The 20,498-nt window shown below is 38.5% G+C and overlaps 1 protein-coding gene across 2 annotated transcripts; it reads right to left on the reverse strand.

Annotated features, from left to right (window-relative positions):
- Window positions 1-12,686: 12,686 nt before the first annotated feature.
- LOC138737105 (uncharacterized) lies at window positions 12,687-20,284 on the reverse strand. 2 transcript variants are annotated; one of them, XM_069887622.1, is made up of 2 exons: window positions 19,760-20,284; window positions 12,687-19,635 (listed from the first exon to the last, which is right to left on the reverse strand). In XM_069887622.1, exon 2 carries the CDS (start codon window positions 15,567-15,569, stop codon window positions 14,472-14,474), a length of 1,098 nt encoding a protein of 365 aa, XP_069743723.1. In that variant the 5' UTR covers window positions 15,570-19,635; window positions 19,760-20,284; the 3' UTR covers window positions 12,687-14,471. The 2 variants fall into 2 exon arrangements, with proteins under 2 accessions (XP_069743723.1, XP_069743722.1); XM_069887621.1 differs by having other exon boundaries at window positions 19,760-20,267.
- Window positions 20,285-20,498: the final 214 nt, after the last annotated feature.

Genomic DNA, 20,498 nt, shown 5'->3' on the forward strand with positions numbered 1-20,498 from the left:
TCCAGCCCTCTCCAGAAAAGTCGGGAAAAACAAGAGAAAATACAAAGGCACAGAAATACAAGTTAAAGAAAAGTGAGTATAAAGGTGGAAAGAAGATGGAGACAAAAGGAGAAAAATCAAAATCAACGGAAAGAAGAGAGGAAGAGAAGACAACGGAGGAAAAAGGTGAAGGCCTTACCTGTCCGAAGAGGCCCGCTGTGGAGAGAGGGCCCCACTACCTCAGGTCGGTAGAAAAAGAACTACAACAATGGCTCACAGAGCCGAGTAAAAGTGCGCAACCGCGCATGCGCGAGGAGTCGCGCATGCGCGATGCGCATGCAAAAAAACACACCGACGGGAGGGGGGACCAGCTGGGGAGTCGATCTCCACAGCCGGCAACGACAGCTGCAGAACACCTGCAGCAAGAAGAGACCACAGAAGACAATGGAAACAAGAAAGAAGAGGAGGAAAGGGCAGCAAAGAAACAACAGATGGTCAACCCAGAGGAAGAAGAAGAGGAAGAGTACAGTGAAATAGATAAAGGGAAAGGCAAGGTAAAGGATATACTTGCTCTTGTTAGAGGATACATGGAGTCATTTAAAGAATGGCAAACACAGGAATTCAATGATTTAAGAAGAAGAATAAACAACACAGAAGACAAAATAAATAAAATGGATATGACCTTAACAGAAATGGGGAAAAAAATGGACAAGATGGAAGAACGGGCAATAGCAGCAGAAATGGAGGTAGAAGACTTAAAAAAGAAATTGGAGGAATCTAATAAAAAAACTAAAGAGACACAAGAATTACTAGCCCAAAAAATAGATATAATGGAAAATTATAACAGAGGAAATAACATAAAGATAGTGGGCCTTAAGGAAGATGAAGAAGGCAAGAATATGAGGGAGTTTATAAAAGAATGGATCCCTAAGGCCCTAGGATGCCCAGAACTACAGCAAGAAATGGAAATAGAAAGGGCACATAGAGCATTGGCCCCTAAACCACAACCACAACAAAAACCAAGATCTATTGTAGTAAAATTCCTAAGATATACTACAAGAGAAAAGGTACTGGAGAAGACAATGGAAAAAGTAAGAGAGGGCAACAAACCACTGGAGTATAAAGGGCAAAAAATCTTCATTTATCCAGATATAAGCTTTGAACTCCTAAAGAAGAGAAAAGAGTTCAATACAGCAAAAGCGATTTTATGGAAGAAAGGATATAAATTTACACTGAAGCATCCTGCGGTATTGAAAATATTTATTCCAGGACAACAAAACAGACTATTCTCGGATCCAGAAGAAGCACGAAAATTTGCAGAACAATTACAAAAATAGACTGAGGGATGAAGACGGGTAATGAGAGCAAAAATTATCACGATTGATATGTATGTGGGTAAAGACAAAAATAGACTGAGGGATGAAGAAGGGTAAGGAGGGTAAAAATGACCACGATTGATATGTATGCGGGTAAAGAGGTATAAGAGTGAATAGAGACAATGGGCATATGTGAAAGTATCTGGAATTAGAGGAAAACATAGAGAGTATAGACAAGAATTAATAAGAGAAGGTAATGGAATAGAGAGAATAAGGAGGGAATTAAAAGAGTGACCTTTGTGACATATAAAAAGCGAAATCTTTTCTGGGGGGGGCTGGGTGGGGGAAAAGAGCGGTCACTGCAAAATCAGTTGACGCTTGCGAGTGGATTCGCAAATCCAAATGGAGAGGGGAGATGTGGTTGTCCGACAAGGGATAAAGGGCAACTCAGGAGGGGAAGGGGAGATTGGGGATAAAGAAGATAGAAATAGGAGAATAAGGAAAATGTTGGATGTTGTAGGAATGTTGTCTGGTAAAGAGTTGAAAATAAGAAAACAGAAATGGAAAAGGAGGAAAGGTAATGATGGAAAAACGGAAAGAGAAGATAAACAAAATATAAAATGGCTACGCTGAACTATATGACTCTAAATATTAATGGAATACATAACCAAATTAAAAGGAAGAAACTACTAAATTTACTGAAAAAGGAAAAAATAGATATAGCATTTGTCCAAGAAACACACTTAACTGAATTGGAGCACAAGAAATTAAAGAGAGATTGGGTAGGACATGTAACAGCAGCATCGTATAATTCAAAAGCAAGAGGAGTGGCTATATTAATTAGCAAAAATGTGCCATTTAAAATAGAAGAGGAAATAATAGATCCAGCAGGGAGATATGTTATGATAAAATGTCAGATATATTCAGAACTTTGGAATCTACTTAATATATATTCACCTAACGAAGAAGATCAAAAGTTTATGCAAGATATCTTTTTGAAGGTAGCTAATACGCAAGGGAACATACTAATAGGAGGGGATTTCAATCTGAATTTGGATCCAAATATGGATAAAACGGGGAAAAAAATTAACAGGAAGAACAAAGTAACCAAATTTATAATTAAATCAATGCAAGAAATGAAACTTGTGGACATATGGAGGAAACAAAACCCAAAAGAAAAGGAATACTCATACTACTCGACTAGACATAAAACATACTCAAGGATAGACCTATTCCTGTTATCAGCCCACATTCAAGGGAGAGTTAGGAAAACGGAATATAAAGCTAGACTATTATCGGACCACTCACCCCTGTTATTGGCAATAGAGCTAGAGGACATCCCTCCAAGAATGTATAGATGGAGATTAAACCCCATGCTACTTAAAAGACAGGATTTTAGAGAATTTATTGAAAAACAATTAAAAATGTACTTTGAAGTAAATACGGAATCAGTGGAAGATAAGTTTATACTATGGGACGCAATGAAAGCATTCATTAGAGGGCAAATAATAAGTTATGCAACCAAGATGAAGAAGGACTATAACCAGGAAACAGAGCAGTTGGAAAGGGAAATAATAAACATAGAAAAAAAATTAGCAATAAAGGAAGATACAACCAAAAGAAGAGAATTGGCGGATAAAAAAATAAAATATGAAACATTACAAACATATAAGGTGGAGAAGAATATAATGAAGACAAAACAGAAATATTATGAACTAGGTGAAAAAACACACAAAATCTTAGCATGGCAGCTTAAGACAGAGCAAACTAAGAAAATGGTATTGGCAACAAGGAAAAAAGACAAACAAATTACATATAATCCAAAAGAAATTAAGGAAAACTTCAGAGAATTCTATGAACAATTATACCGAACCGAAAACGAAGGGAAAGAAGGGAAAATAGATGAATTTTTGACTAAAATTGAACTACCAAAACTACAAATAGAGGAACAAAATAAATTAACAGAACCATTTGGAACAGTAGAAATACAAGAGATAATAAAAAATTTACCAAATAATAAGACACCAGGAGAGGATGGACTCCCAATAGAATTCTACAAAACATTTAAAGACCTAATAATACCGCCCCTCCTGGATGTAATCAACCAGATTGATGAGACACAAAACTTACCAGATTCATGTAAAACAGCAATAATTACAGTGATACTAAAACAAGGGAAAGATCCACTCTCACCAGCGTCATATAGACCAATATCTCTGCTAAACACAGATTATAAGATAATAGCTAAACTATTAGCGAACAGATTAGCAGAACAGGTACCGAAAATGGTAAATTTAGACCAAACTGGATTTATCAAAAAAAGACGCACAACAGACAATATTTGTAAATTTATTAACTTAATTCATGCAGTAGAAGGAAATAAAGCACCGGCAGTAGCAGTTGCTTTAGACGCAGAGAAGGCCTTCGACAGAGTAGAATGGAATTACTTGTTCAAAGTATTGCAAAAATTCAGTTTACCGGAGAAGTATATTAATTGGATTAAAGCATTATATAAGGGACCGTTAGCGAAAGTGACAGTAAATGGACATGTATCAAAGCAATTTAACTTAAGCAGGTCAACGCGGCAGGGATGCCCACTATCACCATTATTGTTTGCGCTAGCTATAGAACCACTAGCAGAATCGATAAGAAGAGATAATAATATAAAAGGAATAAAAATAAAAGACAGGGAATATAAAATCAGTCTGTTTGCGGATGATGTGATAGTGTACTTAACAGAACCAGAACTATCAATAAAAGAACTATATAAGAAATTGAAGGAATATGGAGAAGTGTCGGGATACAAGATAAACGTAAATAAAAGTGAAGCAATGCCTATAAATAACGCGGATTTCTCAAAATTTAAGGAGGAATCCCCATTCAGATGGCAAACGCAGGCAATAAGATACCTAGGTGTGCAAATAAACAAAAATCTAGGCCAATTATATAAACTCAATTACAATCCACTAATGAAAAAATTACAGGACGATTTAGAGCATTGGAAAGAGCTACCACTAACACTGATAGGAAGGATAAACTGTATTAAAATGAACATTTTTCCAAGGATACTATACTTATTTCAGGCATTGCCAATACAACTGACAGAAAAATTCTTCAAAGAGTTAAAGAAGATAATAAGGAGATTTTTATGGAGAGGGGGGAAACCGAGGATAGCACTAGATAAATTAACAGAATGGTATAAACAAGGAGGCTTACAATTGCCAAACTTCAAAAATTATTATAGAGCCGCACAATTAAGGTACCTATCAGATTTTTATCAAACAAGGGAAAAACCAGACTGGACGAGACTAGAATTAGATAAAATAGGGGAAAAGATACCTGAACACATATTATATAAATGGGACGAAAAATTGGTACAACATAGAACTTCTCCAGTATTACACCATCTCCTCAATATATGGAAGAAGATTCATGTAGAAAGAAATAAAATAAATTACCAAATACCAAAACTAATATTGACGCAAAATAAGCTACTCCCTTTTACAATAGACAACCTTGCCTTTAGAAAATGGGAAAAAAAAGGGATTAAAAGAATAGAAAATTGTTTTTCAGGAAGTAGATTCTTATCCTTTGAACAAATGAGAGATAAGTACAATATAACTGGAGATACAGCGCTGGCATATTACCAACTGAGATCCTACTTGAAAGATAAATTAGGAAACAACTTGAGTTTACCAGAGGGAAGTAACCTTGAATATGTGATTACAGATACAATGTTAATCAAAAGATTTATAAAAAATATGTATATTAAACTGCAAGAAAAGGAGAATGAGGAAACAAATGATAAAACTAAACAAAAATGGGAACAAGATTTAAATATAAAGATAAAAAAGGAAACATGGGAGAAGTTATGCTCTGGAACGATGAGAAATACAATAAATACGAGGCTGCGTATGATACAATATAATTGGTTACACAGACTAAACATTACACCGCAAAAGTTAAATAAATGGGACCCAACAGTATCTGATAGATGTTTTCGATGTAAAAAAGAAAGGGGAACAACAATTCATGCAATCTGGACATGTGAGAGAGTAGAAAAATTTTGGGATGATCTCAATCAGATATTAAATAAAATAACAGAAAACAATATACCAAAGAATCCAGAGATCTTTCTCCTAAGTAACATAAAAAATAAAGAATTTGGAATTGACTTGGAAGATGCACAAAAAAGATTTGTCAAGATAGCCCTAGCCGTAGCAAAAAAATGTATTATGTCAACCTGGAAATTGGAAGATAATTTGAAAATACAACAATGGTATATAGAAATGAATAAATGTATTCCATTAGAAAAAATAACATATAGTTTAAGAAATAATATTGAAATATTCGAACAAGTATGGGAGCCTTACATTAAATACAATAGCGAAAACCTACCGGGAACAAACATTACCTAAGTTGATGGAAGGAGAAGAAAAGAAAAGAATGGACTCAGTAGAATTTCTGGTGTATTTCTGTTGAATGACAACATTGTCTAACTGAATTAATGCAACCTAGATTGTATACCTAAAATGGATGAGAGGGGGGGGGGGTGGGGGGGTGGCTTGGGAGGAGGGAGGGGGGAGGGAGAAAAAGTCACTGTAAATGTGTGGAAAAGAAAAAGTGTATATCATGGCTATTGTGATTTATGGTGTGAAAAATAAAAAATTAAAAAAAAAAGATTGTACAATTTAATTTTAATAATCTTCCACCATTTTTCTCTTCACTCTGTAACTAAAATGGTTGATTCTTATGTACCAAAGTTGCCACACCTTTTGCCTTAGAATTAAACGAAGAATAAAAAAACGTGCCCAACCCATTCACGTTTGAGTTTCAAATGTTCCTTATCTATTAAATGAGTTTCCTTTGCCATTGCGACCACCGTTTCTTCCATTTCTTCCAGAAATCAAATTCCCTTCTTGCAGCTCTGCCCTCTTTGGAGACCGTGGAGGACTACGTCGTTCCTGGAATTGCGTAATTGGTAAAGACTGAGCAAAATCCATAGCTTCTTTAGGATTATCAAAGAACTTTGGTTGATATCCATCCTGAAAAATCTTCAGTACCGCAGGGTATCTAAATGTTGCCTTATATCCTTTTTTCCACAATAATTCTTTCACAGAATTAAATTCACGTCGTTGAAACATAATTTCCTGACTCAAATCCGGATAGAAGAAAACACGATTACTCTGAACCATCAAAGGAAATTTGTTTTGCTGTGCATTTCTAATAGCCATACGTAAAATAGTCTCTCTATCACAGTAATTTAAACAGTGAACCAGAACAGGTCTTGGATTCTGTCCTGAAAAAGGTCTCCTTCTCAAAGCTCTATGAGCCCGTTCCAATATTAAACCTTCAGAAAACTTATCTTGTCCGAACACTTGTGGAATCCATTCAGTGAAAAATTTTCTTGGATCTGGCCCTTCTATGCCTTCTGACAAGCCGACAATTTTCACATTATTCCGTCTGGATTGGTTCTCCAAATAATCAACCTTTTTTGATAAATTTTTATTCTGAATCTGTTACGTTTCAATTGTTTTATTCACATCTTGCAATTGATCTTGTACATCAGATAATCCTTGATCACACATCTCAAGTCTTTCAATAGTTTCAACTTTAAAAGCTCCATAATCAGCCATCTGTTGAGTATTGACATCCACCAATGCATTAATCTTAGATGTAAAATTATTCATAGAATCACCTAAATGCATCATTGAAGAAAATATCTTATGTTCAAGACTCTTGAAAAGTATATCAATGTCAGTAGATCCAGACATGGTGGGATTCTGCTGTTCTTGTGGAATCAGAGGACCTTCTATCCCTTCTTTTAATTTAGTAGCTTTTCTTGCAGTTTGACTCCGTGTAAGAGCCCCTGCCACAGACCCCCCAGAAGTATCAGGAGGCTGATGATCAGGGTTATCTTTGATCCAAACCTCCTTTAAAAGCTTCGTTACGTCAGTATCTGGAAGAGCTGTTATAACTGGTGGTATATCAGTCAAATAATGACTCTTTAACTCTCCAACTGGTGGCGCCCCAGCTAATTCAGCAGTCAAAGTCTCAGTAGACGTTGTTTGAAATACTGGCATCCGGCCAGCCCTTTGTTCTAAAGGCTTCTGAAAATGACCTTCAGAAAGACTTACGGAATCAGAACGGAGCTCCAAGGCCGAATTCTTCGCTTGTTTTCCTGGATCCATTTCACGCTGAGTCGTGGCTTTTTGTAAACAAGCAGGCTCAGATAATTTCGGAAAAAATAATTTTTTAACAATCTGTTGATGTTTCCTTTTACTTTTTTTTAAACAAATGTACCATTAGGTATTAATTCAACATCTCATACTATTTATAAACTTTTTAAAAAATTTTTACGGGCACTTAAAGACAAAACAATAAGTTAGAGTCAGTAGAGGACTGGAAGGCACGTCTGTTCCTTATGCCATCTTGCCATGCCCCCCTCTCTGTCTCACTTTCTTTCTATCGTTCTCTTCCTTTCATTCTTTCATTCATTCATTCTCTTTCACTCTTTCTCATTGTGTTCCTGATGATATTCAAGTGTAGAGAAAAATATAGAATATAAAAACTTGGCAAGAATTGGCTAAATTTGCAGAGGAATATGCTTTAACCCACAAGCCTAAGTTGACATCAGGGAAAACCTTTCAAAGTAATACTGCTGATAATCCAAGTAGAGTAGAGAGAAAATCTGGAAGTGAGGTTAAAGGAAGAGAGATGGGTGAAGGAAAATTTTTAGAGTGTTATTTGCCACTATTGTAAGAAGCCAGTGCACATAATAGCAAATTGTCCTGTACTGAAAAGGAAGAAAGAGAAAGGGGTGGTACCAACTGCCTGTGTTCAGAGTGAGAAAGTTAGGCATATTTCTAAACCATTCATGACTGAAGGATTCATTTTGGTTAAAGAAGGATCCAATCAAGCTCCAGTTAAAATCCTGCAGGATACTGGAGCAGCCCAATCGCTTGTATTAAGCAATATTTTGAATTTTGGTGAGGAGACCGATACTGGAGATATGAATTTAATTAAAGGCATTGGTGGTGAAGCAGAGCCTATACCGTTGCATAGAATAGTGATGAAATCAGACTTAGTTAATGGCCCGGTTACAATAGGGATAAGATCAAATCTGCTGGTGGATGGAGTTTCTCTTTTGTTAGGAAATTATTTAGCAGAGGGTAAAATCATACCTAGAGTGAAACTCACAAGTAAGCCATTGGTTTATGAGTCCGAAAAGGATTTGGAAATCTACCCTGCGTGTGCTATTAGTAGAGCCATGTCTATAAAAAAGGTAGAGGTAGAGAAAGTCCGTGATGATCCTGTAGTGGAGGCAAGCATTGAGGACACACCTAAAGATCCAGCTTTGCTGTTGTCAAGAGAAAAATTAATAGCTAGACCAAACCATGATCCTGATCTTGCTGGGATAAGAGATAAGATTCAATCTAAACAGAAAATTGAAACTGTGCCAGTAGGTTACTTTGTTCAAGCTGGAATATTGATGAGAAAGTGGAGACCACAAGTGATTCCTGCCAGTGAAAACTGGGCGGTAATAAGCCAAGTTGTAATTCCTAAAACTTACAGAAATGAAATATTAAAGTTGGCTCATTATAAACCTTTAGGAGGTCATCTTGGAGTGAAGAAGATGGTAGAAAAGTTAAGGAAACAGTTTTATTGGCCGAAATTAAGAAAGGATATTGTGAACTTTTGTAGAACCTGTCACACTTGTCAACTGGTGGGCAAGCCTAATCAAGAACATATCCCTGCTTTCGGGGAGCCCTTCTCGAAAGTGATAGTGGATTGTGTTGGCCCATTGCCAAAAACTAAGGCGGGAAATGAATATTTGTTAACATTCGTGCACAACTTCAAGGTTTCCAGAGGCTATCCCCTGAGAAACATTAAAGCGAAGACGATTGTGAAGGCTATTCTAAAATTTTTAACACTGTTTGGCCTACCAAAGTAAATTCAGTCGGACCAAGGGAGTAATTTTATGTCTGGAATATTTCAACAGGTGGTGTATGAATTGGGCCCCCATCAAATTGTGTAGTCTGCCTATCATCCTGAAAGTCAAAGGGGCCTTGGAAAGGTTCCATTTAACTGTGAAAAATATGATGAGGGCTTATTGTGTGGAAAATAATAAGGATTGGGATGAAGGAATCCATTTGTTATTGTTTGCTGTTGGAAAGGCAACTCAGGAGTCTCTTGGATTTAGTCCATTTGAATTGGTGTTTGGTCATGAAGTCAGGGGTCCATCACTATTGTTTTTTTTTAATTTTTATTTTTCACACTATAAACCACATTGATCAAGATACAAACATTTTTCTTTTCAAATATATACAGTGTCGTTTTCTCCACCCCCTCCCTCTTCCCATCCCACCCTCCCTACCACCCCTCCCATTCATTTAAAGTTCAGAATCTAAGATACATTAAACCCGTCAAACAATGTTGTCACTCAATAAAAATAAACAAGAAATTCCACTGAGTCAATTCTTTTCATTTCCTTCTCCTTCTGTCATTTTAGGTGGTAGGTGTCCCCGGTAGGTTTTCTCTATTGTGTTTCATGTATGGCTCCCATATTTGTTCAAATATTTCAATATTATTTCTTAAATTATATGTTATTTTTTCTAATGGAATACATTTATTCATTTCTATATACCATTGTTGTATTCTCAAGTTATCTTCTAATTTCCAGGCTGACATAATACATTTTTTTGCTACAGCTAGGGCTATTCTAACAAATCTTTTTTGTGCACCATCCAAATCAAGTCCAAATTCTTTGTTTTTTATGTTACTTAGGAGGAAGATCTCTGGGTTTTTTGGTATATTGCTTTTTGTGATTTTATTTAATATCTGGTTTAGATCTGCCCAAAATTTTTTCACTTTCTCACATGTCCAGATTGCATGAAATGTTGTTCCCATTTCTTTTTTACATCGAAAAATTCTATCAGATACTGTTGGGTCCCATTTATTTAACTTTTGAGGTGTAATGTATAGCCTGTGTATCCAGTTATATTGTATCATACGTAACCTCGTGTTTATTGTATTTCTCATAGTTCCAGAGCATAACTTCTCCCATGTTTCCTTCTTTATCTTTATGTTTAAATCTTTTTCCCATTTTTGTTTAGTTTTACCATTTGTTTCCTCATTCTCCTTTTCTTGCAGTTTAATATAGATATTTGTTATAAATTTTTTGATTATCATTGTGTCTGTAATCACATATTCAAAATTACTTCCCTCTGGTAACCTCAGACTGCTTCCTAATTTGTCCTTCAAGTAGGATCTCAGTTGGTAGTATGCCAACACTGTATCTTGAGTTATATTATATTTATCCTTCATTTGTTCAAAGGATAATAATTTATTTCCTGAAAAACAATTTTCTATTCTTTTGATCCCTTTTTTCTACCATTCTCTAAAGGAAAGATTATCTATTGTAAAAGAGATTAGCTGATTTTGCATTAGTATTAGTTTTGGTAATTGGTAATTTGTTTTATTTCTTTCTACATGAATCTTCTTCCAAATATTGAGCAGATGATGTAATACTGGAGAATTCCTACATTGTACCAATTTTTCATCCCATTTGTATAATATATGTTCAGGTATCTTCTCCCCTATTTTATCTAGTTCTAATCTAGTCCAATCTGGCTTTTCCCTTGTTTGATAAAAATCTGATAGGTATCTTAATTTTTGCGGCTCTATAATAATTTTTAAAGTTTGGCAGTTGTAAGCCTCCTTGTTCATACCATTCTGTTAATTTATCTAGTGCTATCCTCAGTTTCCCCCCTTTCCATAAAAATGTCCTTATTATTTTCTTTAACTCCTTGAAGAATTTCTCCGTCAAGTGTATTGGCAATGCCTGAAATAGGTATTATATCCTTGGGAAAATGTTCATTTTAACACAGTTTTTCCTTCCTATTAGTGTTAGTAGTAAGTCTTTCCAATGCTCTAAGTCGCCCTGTAATTTTTTCATTAGTGGATAATAATTGAGTTTATATAGATGGCCGAGGTTTTTATTTATTTGTATACCTAGGTATCGTATTGCTTGCATTTACCATCTGAATGGTATTCTTTCTTAAATTTTGAGAAATCCACATTATTCATTGGCATTGCTTCACTTTTATTTGCGTTAATCATGTATCCCGACACTTCTCCATATTCCTTCAATTTCTTATGTAATTCCTTTATTGATATTTCTGGTTCTGTTAAGTATACTATAACGTTATCTGCAAATAAACTGATTTTATATTCCTTGTCTTCTATTTTTATCCCTTTTATTTTATTTTCTGTTCTTATCAATTCTGCTAGTGGTTCTATAGCAAACGCGAACAATAAGGGTGATAGTGGGCATCCCTGCCGTGTTGACCTGCTTAAGTTAAATTGCTTTGATATATATCCATTTACTGTCACTTTCGCCAATGGCCCCTTATATAATGCTTTAAGCCAATTAATATATTTCTCTGGTAAACTGAATTTTTGTAGTACTTTGAATAAATAATTCCATTCTACTCTGTCAAAGGCCTTCTCTGCGTCTAAAGCAACCGCTACTGTTGGAGTTTTATTTCCTTCTACTGCATGAATTAAGTTAATAAATTTACAAATATTGTCTGTTGTTCGTCTTTTTTTAATAAATCCAGTTTGTTCTAGATTTACTATTTTTGGTACATAGTCGGCTAATCTGTTTGCTAATAGTTTAGCTATTATCTTATAACCTGTGTTAAGTAAAGATATTGGTCTATATGATGCTGGGTCGAGTGGATCTTTCCCTGTCTTTGGTATTACTGTAATTATTGCTGTTTTGCATGAATCTGGTAAGCTTTGTGTTTTATCAATCTGGTTGATTACTTCCAGGAGGGAAGGAATTAATAAATCTTTAAATGTTTTATAGAGTTCTATTGGGAATCCATCCTCTCCTGGTGTTTTATTATTCGGTAGTTTTTTTATTATCTCTTGTATTTCTACTATTTCAAATGGTTCTGTTAATTTATTTTGTTCCTCTATTTGTAATTTTGGTAGTTCAATTTTAGTTAAAAATTCATCTATTTTGTCTTCTTTCCCTTCGTTTTAAGTTTGGTATAATTGTTCATAGAATTCTCTGAAGTTTTCATTAATCTCCGTTGGATTATATGTGATTTGTTTGTCTTTTTTCTTTGATACCAATACCATTCTCTTAGTTTGTTCTGTCTTAAGCTGCCATGCTAGAATTTTGTGCATTTTTTCTTCTAGTTCATAATATTTCTGTTTTGTCTCCATTATATTCTTCTCCACCTTGTATGTTTGTAGTGTTTCATATTTTATTTTTTATCTGCCAATTCTCTTCTTTTAGTTGTGTCTTTCTTCATTGCTAATTCTTTTTCTATATTTGCTATTTCCCTTTTGTTAGGTCTGCATTGTTCATGAATGAGTGAGACAAACACCAGACTGAGTCGAAATCAGGGTTCTTTGTTCTTTATTACCGGATTGTAACACTTGCGACTAACGATGTTAGCCGGAGAATGCATTCTGCCGTTATCAGCAAAATGGTGATTTTTTATACCCTTGGATATGTGCTTAGAACATCATCATATCATTACTTGTCCAATGACTAAAACTGTTGCTATCCTTTCCCTGCTAGCTTCCTGCCTCTCAATCCATCAATGTCTCTCTTATCTTGTAAGTACAAGGATGCATTCTGTTACTCCTTAGTACTGGGTGACTCCTTCTCCGGTCCCATCTCATGATGTTTTACCTAACAGGAGTACAAGGACACCTCCCCTTCTTGTTACTGCCCTGTACAGGGTAACTCCCTACACATTCCCATCTCATGATGTTTTACCTTACAATCCCTCCTTTGTCCTCTTTAGAGGACAATCTCGCCCTGACTATGCTACCACCGCGTTACATTAGTTCGCCTATTATTGCCAAGCTCTATACGGGTTCTGTTCACAGGGTAGTTCGGCTGGTGGGCGAGGGCTCCCCCAACCCTCCTTTGCGTACACCCCCCATCCGTCACCCCGATCCCATTGCCCGTTTACAAGTTTCATCCCATTTGCCCCCAAGCAAAAAACTAGCTAACCCCCCGTACATTAGTAAATACCCAAGTTAACATATGGTCTACAATCTGATTAATAATGTTTGTGTTACAATCAATGTTATAATATTTGGGTTACAAGCAAGGTTAAAATTATATGTGTAACAATCTAATTCACAATCTCTCCTTCCCATCACATTCCCCTTCAGACTCCAGATCGATCTCAGCAACTTTCTCCGCCTCCTGTAATGTGAGATAGTCTTGCTCCACAGCCTGCACAGCTTGATATTTCGGAGGCAGTTCATCACGGTCAGCAAGGGCTGTCTCTATGGTCCTCGTGACCAGCGTTCGAATGCATGGAATACAACAACAGCCACAAGTGATAAAAATTGATACAGAAATGAACAAACCCAGCAAAAGTTGTCCTAACAATGTGCTCCATCTCCCAAACACTCCCTGTAACCAGGATAAAACAGGATTGGAGACTCCAGACTGGGCTTTTAATTCTTTCGCCAATGCCCTAAGTTTCGTTAACCCCTTAGTGAGTTATCCATCTGGCCCTGTGTTATTAGAGATAGAAGTGCAGCATAGATCTCCAAACATAGCACACACTCCACCTTTCTCTGCCAGGACCATATCAATCGCTATCCTATTCTGAAGTGTCATAAGGGAAGTTTCTGACAGTTGTTGATGTATTGCCTCAACAACGTCCCTGGTCAAATTTGCAAGGCGCTGGACATTATAGTGAATAAGGTTGATCCTATTAACATTCTTATTTACAGTGATGGGAAATATTGCACTAAAAACAGGAAAGCTTTCAAACCCAGCTGCAATCTCATCGGCTAATTTAAATTCGTCCGGAATATTCCGGGCTTGGCCAATGGCATCAATCCATACCCCATCAGGGTTCCTTCCTCCCGGCCCCAAGAGTCCAACACTCCTCCTTTTTCTCCACAGCCAACTCTCTGTGTGGCGCAATTCTAGGGAATCCTCGTCTCCCTCCTGCCTTTTGACAATCAGCACTGGCGCATTAAGGGTTACTAGAGCACACCGACCATCCCAGTTAGCGGGGAGCCAGTTGTACAGCACTCTTCCTCCACAAAACTCATCTGTGTAGTCATTCAATCTGCTACAAGTCTCCTTAGTTTCAGATTCATTTTTTTTGTTATGGGACCTCAAAATCATCCCCTGTATATGTTCATGATAACCAGTAACCTGTTTGGCTGCCCTGTCAGGCACCCATGTGGCGTTTTCCCTGCTAATAGTAGGTCGTCTACATACTGAATCAGTGTAACATCTTCCGGGAGCTTTAATTTCATTAGGATTTCGCTAAGGGCCTGATTGAACAGTCCTGGACTGTCCTTATAACCCTGAGGTAATCTAGTGTATGTGTACCGATGTGCTTGGTAAGTGAAAGTGAACCAGTCTTGGCATTCCTCAGCTAATTTCAAGCAGAAGAATGCGTTTGCCAGATCAATGACAGTATAGTATTCGTGCTCCGGACTCAGAGCCCTAAGTGCTACATATGGGTCTGGGACTGGTCTCCCGATGGTCTTGGTAGCCAAGTTAATCTCCCGGAGGTCGTGTACCATCCTCCAGTCTTTTCTACCCTGTTTGGGAACAGGCATGATGGGCGTGTTCCACATACTGTCAGGTGCCGCCCTTAAAACCCCTGACTCCATTAACCCTTCTATCGTTCCTTTAATACCCTCCTCCTGACTGGGCGACAAGCGGTATTGTTTTCTCCATATTGGTTTCTGCCCGGGGTTGGCCAATTCTAGAAATACCTCTCCTTTTATTACTCCCACATCATAGGGCCCCGTTGTCCATATATGTGGACTCAGATTAGAAAGATATTTGTCTGAGTCTCTGTGATCAATATTTTCTCCTTCTATGGCTCGGTCTCTTTCTACTTTCTCATTCACTACCTGGTCCCATGCTTCAATATTCAGTCTGACAAATTTTCCTCCCTCCGAGGTGGAATATCCCGGGATTTCTGTCTGCCTGTATTCACACCCTATCGCTTCCTTTACCATCGGACCCAGCTGTCGAGCGTGATGATCTTTGGCAATACCCAAGGTCACATGAGGCACACTTTCTACTCCTAAGCAGAACCACTCCATTTGTTCTTCTGTCATGACAACCATAGCAGCTATTCGCTCCTTACCTACAAAGATAAATGGACAATGTATCGTTTCTGTCTTCCCTTCTTTTAGAGAGTCCCACCTCTCCTCATATTCCTGGTCCGGGTGGATGGTGTAGTTTAATGTAACATGCATAGGATCTAGTGGATAATGGTAATCCCCATACCGAGGAATACTGGCCCTCCACTCAAAAAACTGTTTAATCAGCCCTGGGCCTGGTTCATCATACAGTAGCCGACTCCAGAAAATACTTCTGAAGCGTTAGATGGGGTCATTACTATAAACTGTCCTCCCCTTCTTATTGTATCCCCTGGGTATGTTAACCGAAGGCCCTTCTCAGAACATTGTATGGTTATTCCTAGTTTGGTAAGAATGTCCCTTGCTAATAAATTAATGGGGCAACTTGGCACAACCAGGACAGGCGTTTTAACCCTTTGTCGTCCAAATGTCATGTCGATGTTATCTGTATAGGGCTGTGTTTCCCTTATCCCGGAGAATCCTATTGTAGATAATGTTTTGCCCGAAAATGTGCTCCCTGGGGGTTTTTTAATCACTGTCGTAACTGCTGCCCCTGTGTCAACCATAAATTCAATTTTTTCTCCATTTACCGTCCCCCAAATTTTTGGTGGCTCCCAGGGAGGCGTGATTTTTGATTCTCCAGAGCACCTTCAATAATCAAATTCAGCACCTTCCTCAATATAGTCATTACACTGAGGTGCCTGGACTTGTTGATCACTCTGCCACCCCCCGATTCTCTGGGGCCCATCAATGTGTCCACCCCTACCCCTTGCTTGTCCTCTTAAGTTTCCTCCTCTTCCCCGATAGCCTCTCATAGAGGGTAATCTTTTTCCCCTTGCTCTCCCAGCCTCCGGACAGTTCCGCTGGTAGTGTCCAGGATTTTGGCAGTACCAGCATACTGCATGTTCCCCTCTATACATTGTACCTAGCTGTCTTTCCCAACCATTTCTTACTTGGGGTCCCGGATTTATCACTGGCCCCATGACCTGTGGGACTATCTGTTGGGCCGCTAATTTAACCCCTATATGTTCTATGGCTCTCACCAATTTATCGGTTGTTTTGTCCACCTCCTTCTGGGATGCACTTTCTGACTTAGCATGCTCAGATTGACGATGTCGTTTGATTGCATGTGTCAGGTGTCTTTTCCACAAATCCTCTGACATTGTCTCTACTCCCACAATGTCCCTTAATTTTGCTTGAACCGTAGCAGGTAGTCCGTTTATTATCCCATTACGAAAGTGAGCCCTTCCTAAGGGGCTGTGGTCGGGTCTTTCTCCAGTCCCTGTTTCCCATAAGTCCCATGCTCGAGTGAAATACTCGTGTGCAGTCTCTCCTTCCTTTAGTTGAAGGGTTACCAAGGCATCCAAACTATAGGGTGTAGGAAATGTTTCTCTAAGTGCTTCCCAAAATTTATTCCGAAGTGGGTTAAATTCTATTTCATCCCCCAATTTACTGCTTCTTACAATTTTCTCTATTTGCTTCAGGGCCCCTTCTGCCTTTAATTTTATCATGATAGTTCTGACATCTGTGAGTGCTAATTGTTCTTGGCAGGTTTCTCGCTCAAAACAAGAAATCCATGGACTAGCCCCATTACTCAACGGAGGTAGTTTTTTCATTAAACTCTCTACGTCCATTCGTGACCAGGGTACATATTTTTGAGTTCCCCGTCCCGTGATCAGTAATGGGCATTGATATCTCAATTTTGGGGATTTCTGCTCCTTCTTTACTCTTGGCATGCATTTATTTATCCCACCTTGTTCTGACTCTTCTTCGTCACTGTCACTGTCCCTATCAGCTTCCAATGTCTCAGGGTCAAAGGTATATTGGTCACGTTCATCTCTAAGATAATCTTTTCGGCCATAGTTTAGTTGTTTCACATCTTTCTCTTTTGTCCTAACTATGTCCAGGTAGGCATGTCTATTTTTCTCCCTCCCGAGTCTTTTCCTTCTACTTTCCTCCCATGGTGGATCGTATCTCGTTTCCTCTTCTGTACTACACTTTTCGTCCTTTACTCCTATTACCATTCCTTCAGCTTTAATTTCTCCTGACAGTGTTGTAGTTATCTTTTCCACTTCCTTCAATACACCTACCATTAAATCTTTTTGATCCTCACTGATCTGCCCCAGCACATTAATATCTCTGTTTAAGTTTTTAATGTTATCCTGAACCTTTTTCATGTTCCATTTCTGTATCTCTAACTCCTTTTCTATTTTCTTGGACTCCAGAGGGGTCTCTACATCTATTACTCCCCCTTCTATTTTTATTAAAGGGGCCTGTACCTCGTCTGATGTGTCCCTATTCCCGTGGTTCTTGTCACACCCCAGTGTCTCAATATCTGAATATAAGGGACGTGACTCCAGTGTCCCATCTGGGGTGCCAGAGAGAGAGAGAGAGAGAGAGAGAGAGAGAGAGAGAGAGAGAGAGAGAGCATAGCGAGAGAAAGAGATAGAGAGGCAGATACACAGAGCACAAGAGATAGAGAGAGAAAATGCCTTGCACTGGCCCCACTGGGAGAAAAGTCTTCAGATTAACACTTTCGTTTCAAAGGTTTTAAAAGGTTCTCATCCTGTGATCACTGGTCTGGATCAGATTGGGTCTCCCACCACTGGGAACTATCACTCCTTCCTTCCCTCCCACCTCGAGTGAGCTACACGTCAGCCCACAATGTCTGCCCTGATCCCGCAATGGTGGGGGTGCGGGAAAAAGGGAGGGAGAGAGGATAAAACAGGATCCCATTTGATGCGGAGCTGGAATTGTGGGCACAAAATTAAAACCAAATTGTATTTCTCTGCCCTGCCCAACCTGGGGATTTCAGGGCAGCACCGCCACAGATTGGGATTGGGAGGGGGAGTGGGTGAGAGAGGAGGGGGGGGAGAAGAGAGAGAGGGGGAGAGAAGAGAGAGGGGGGGAGAGAAGAGAGAGGGGGGAGGGTGAAAGGAGGGAGGGAGAGAGCAAACCCGGACACTTCGTGGCTGGAAACTGGAAACAGGCACTTTTCCTTTCCCTTCTGTGTTTTGTTTCTTCCAGCTTATCTAAGCCTCTACGTTTTAAAATTTTTGTTTCCCTCACCTGTCAGGAACATCTCAGTGCCCCCGGGTAACCAACCCCTCTTCCTCCAGCGGTCTACACATTTTCGGAGCATTTTTTTGTTTTTCCAATGCCGCATTACTGGTATTTCGCTCCTCTAATTCCTGATTAATTTCCTTAATAACTTGGTCAAAAGTCTTAGCAGGCAACTGTACAGCCATAGCTGCGGGACCGCTTTCTAATGCCTGTTTTAATTTAGGTTTTTGTCCGTTTAGGGGATCTATGTCAACGAAAATTGCTTTTAAAAATGTCTCCTTGCAAGCTGGATGACTAATATCTTTTAAAGGAACAGTCTCTAAGTCTTGTCCTCCAATTGACTTCAGACTGTCCTGTATACTCTGATTGCTCGTTTTCCACTCTCTGTTTTCCCAAAGGGGTCTGAAAGTTAAATTACAACTAGAAAACCAAATATTTGGGCTATACTTTTGTCCTGTTTCCCTGTACCAATCTATGAATTTACGTAACTTTATCTCCTTGGTGATGTTGGGAATACCCTCATTTAACTTATCAAAAGTATTTCGAATAAACTGGGTGTCTCTTAGGAGTTTGTCAACTTTTTCATTAATATCTCCTACCTGATCCGGACACAGCTGTCGCAGCCTTCTGTCGTCGTTCTTGTTCACCAGGCAGGCGTCCCTGAGTACTTTTTTTGTTGTCTCAAGGTCTCTAGTGTCTGCTGTGGTATTCCACCACGGCGAATTGGGGAAATAAATTCTTAACTTCTCAAGTGTACAGACATTATCATACCTACCGGACATTTATAAGTCAGTCTCTCAGATACAATTGAGGCCAATAAGCCTGAACCTTTGTTTTCTTTCAAAGCCCAACCTTCACGTGGGAGATTTCTCCTCTTAATAACCAGTTTAGGGCAGAAAACTCAGGTCCTCAATTGTTTATAGACCACCTTCTCACTCTATTGGACTTTGCAACGACACAATAAAGACTTTTAAACTCTAGTAGTTTCTTGCGAAGCACTTAATAAATGTCATTCAAACACCTTAAGGACTTTTATCTTGTCTGTAATCACTTACGTGTTACAATCCTGGCATGCGACCTTCAATTGTGGTCGTCTAATTTGTCCGATCTCCAGTTCTTACTGACAATCATAAAGATTTAAAAAAAAAGAGAATTTTGTTAAAACAGGCTTCTCTGGACCTTTTTATCAGCCGGCTGAGATGATTGTCAGAAAAAACAGAAACCGTCGTCCAGTGTTCACTCACCCATCACGTCGGGGTCACCAAATTGTTAGGTCTGCATTGTTCATGAATGAGTGAGACAAACACCAGACTGAGTCGAAATCAGGGTTCTTTGTTCTTTATTACCGGATTGTAACACTTGCGACTAACGATGTTAGCCGGAGAATGCATTCTGCCGTTATCAGCAAAATGGTGATTTTTTATACCCTTGGATATGTGCTTAGAACATCATCATATCATTACTTGTCCAATGACTAAAACTGTTGCTATCCTTTCCCTGCTAGCTTCCTGCCTCTCAATCCATCAATGTCTCTCTTATCTTGTAAGTACAAGGATGCATTCTGTTACTCCTTAGTACTGGGTGACTCCTTCTCCGGTCCCATCTCATGATGTTTTACCTAACAGGAGTACAAGGACACCTCCCCTTCTTGTTACTGCCCTGTACAGGGTAACTCCCTACACATTCCCATCTCATGATGTTTTACCTTACACTTTCCAACTGCTCTGTTTCCTGATTGTAGTCCTTCTTCATCTTGGTTACATAACTTATTATTTGCCCTCTGATGAACGCTTTCATTGTGTCCCATAGTATAAACTTATCTTTCACTGATTCCGTATTTATTTCAAAGTACATTTTAATTTGTCTTTCAATGAATTCTCTAAAATCCTGCCTTTTAAGTAACATGGAGTTTAATCTCCATCTATACATTCTTGGAGGGATGTCCTATAACTCTATTGTCAATATCAAGGGTGAATGGTCCGA

This window comes from Narcine bancroftii, chromosome 6 (assembly GCF_036971445.1).
Source record: "Narcine bancroftii isolate sNarBan1 chromosome 6, sNarBan1.hap1, whole genome shotgun sequence".
Taxonomy (NCBI): domain Eukaryota; kingdom Metazoa; phylum Chordata; class Chondrichthyes; order Torpediniformes; family Narcinidae; genus Narcine; species Narcine bancroftii.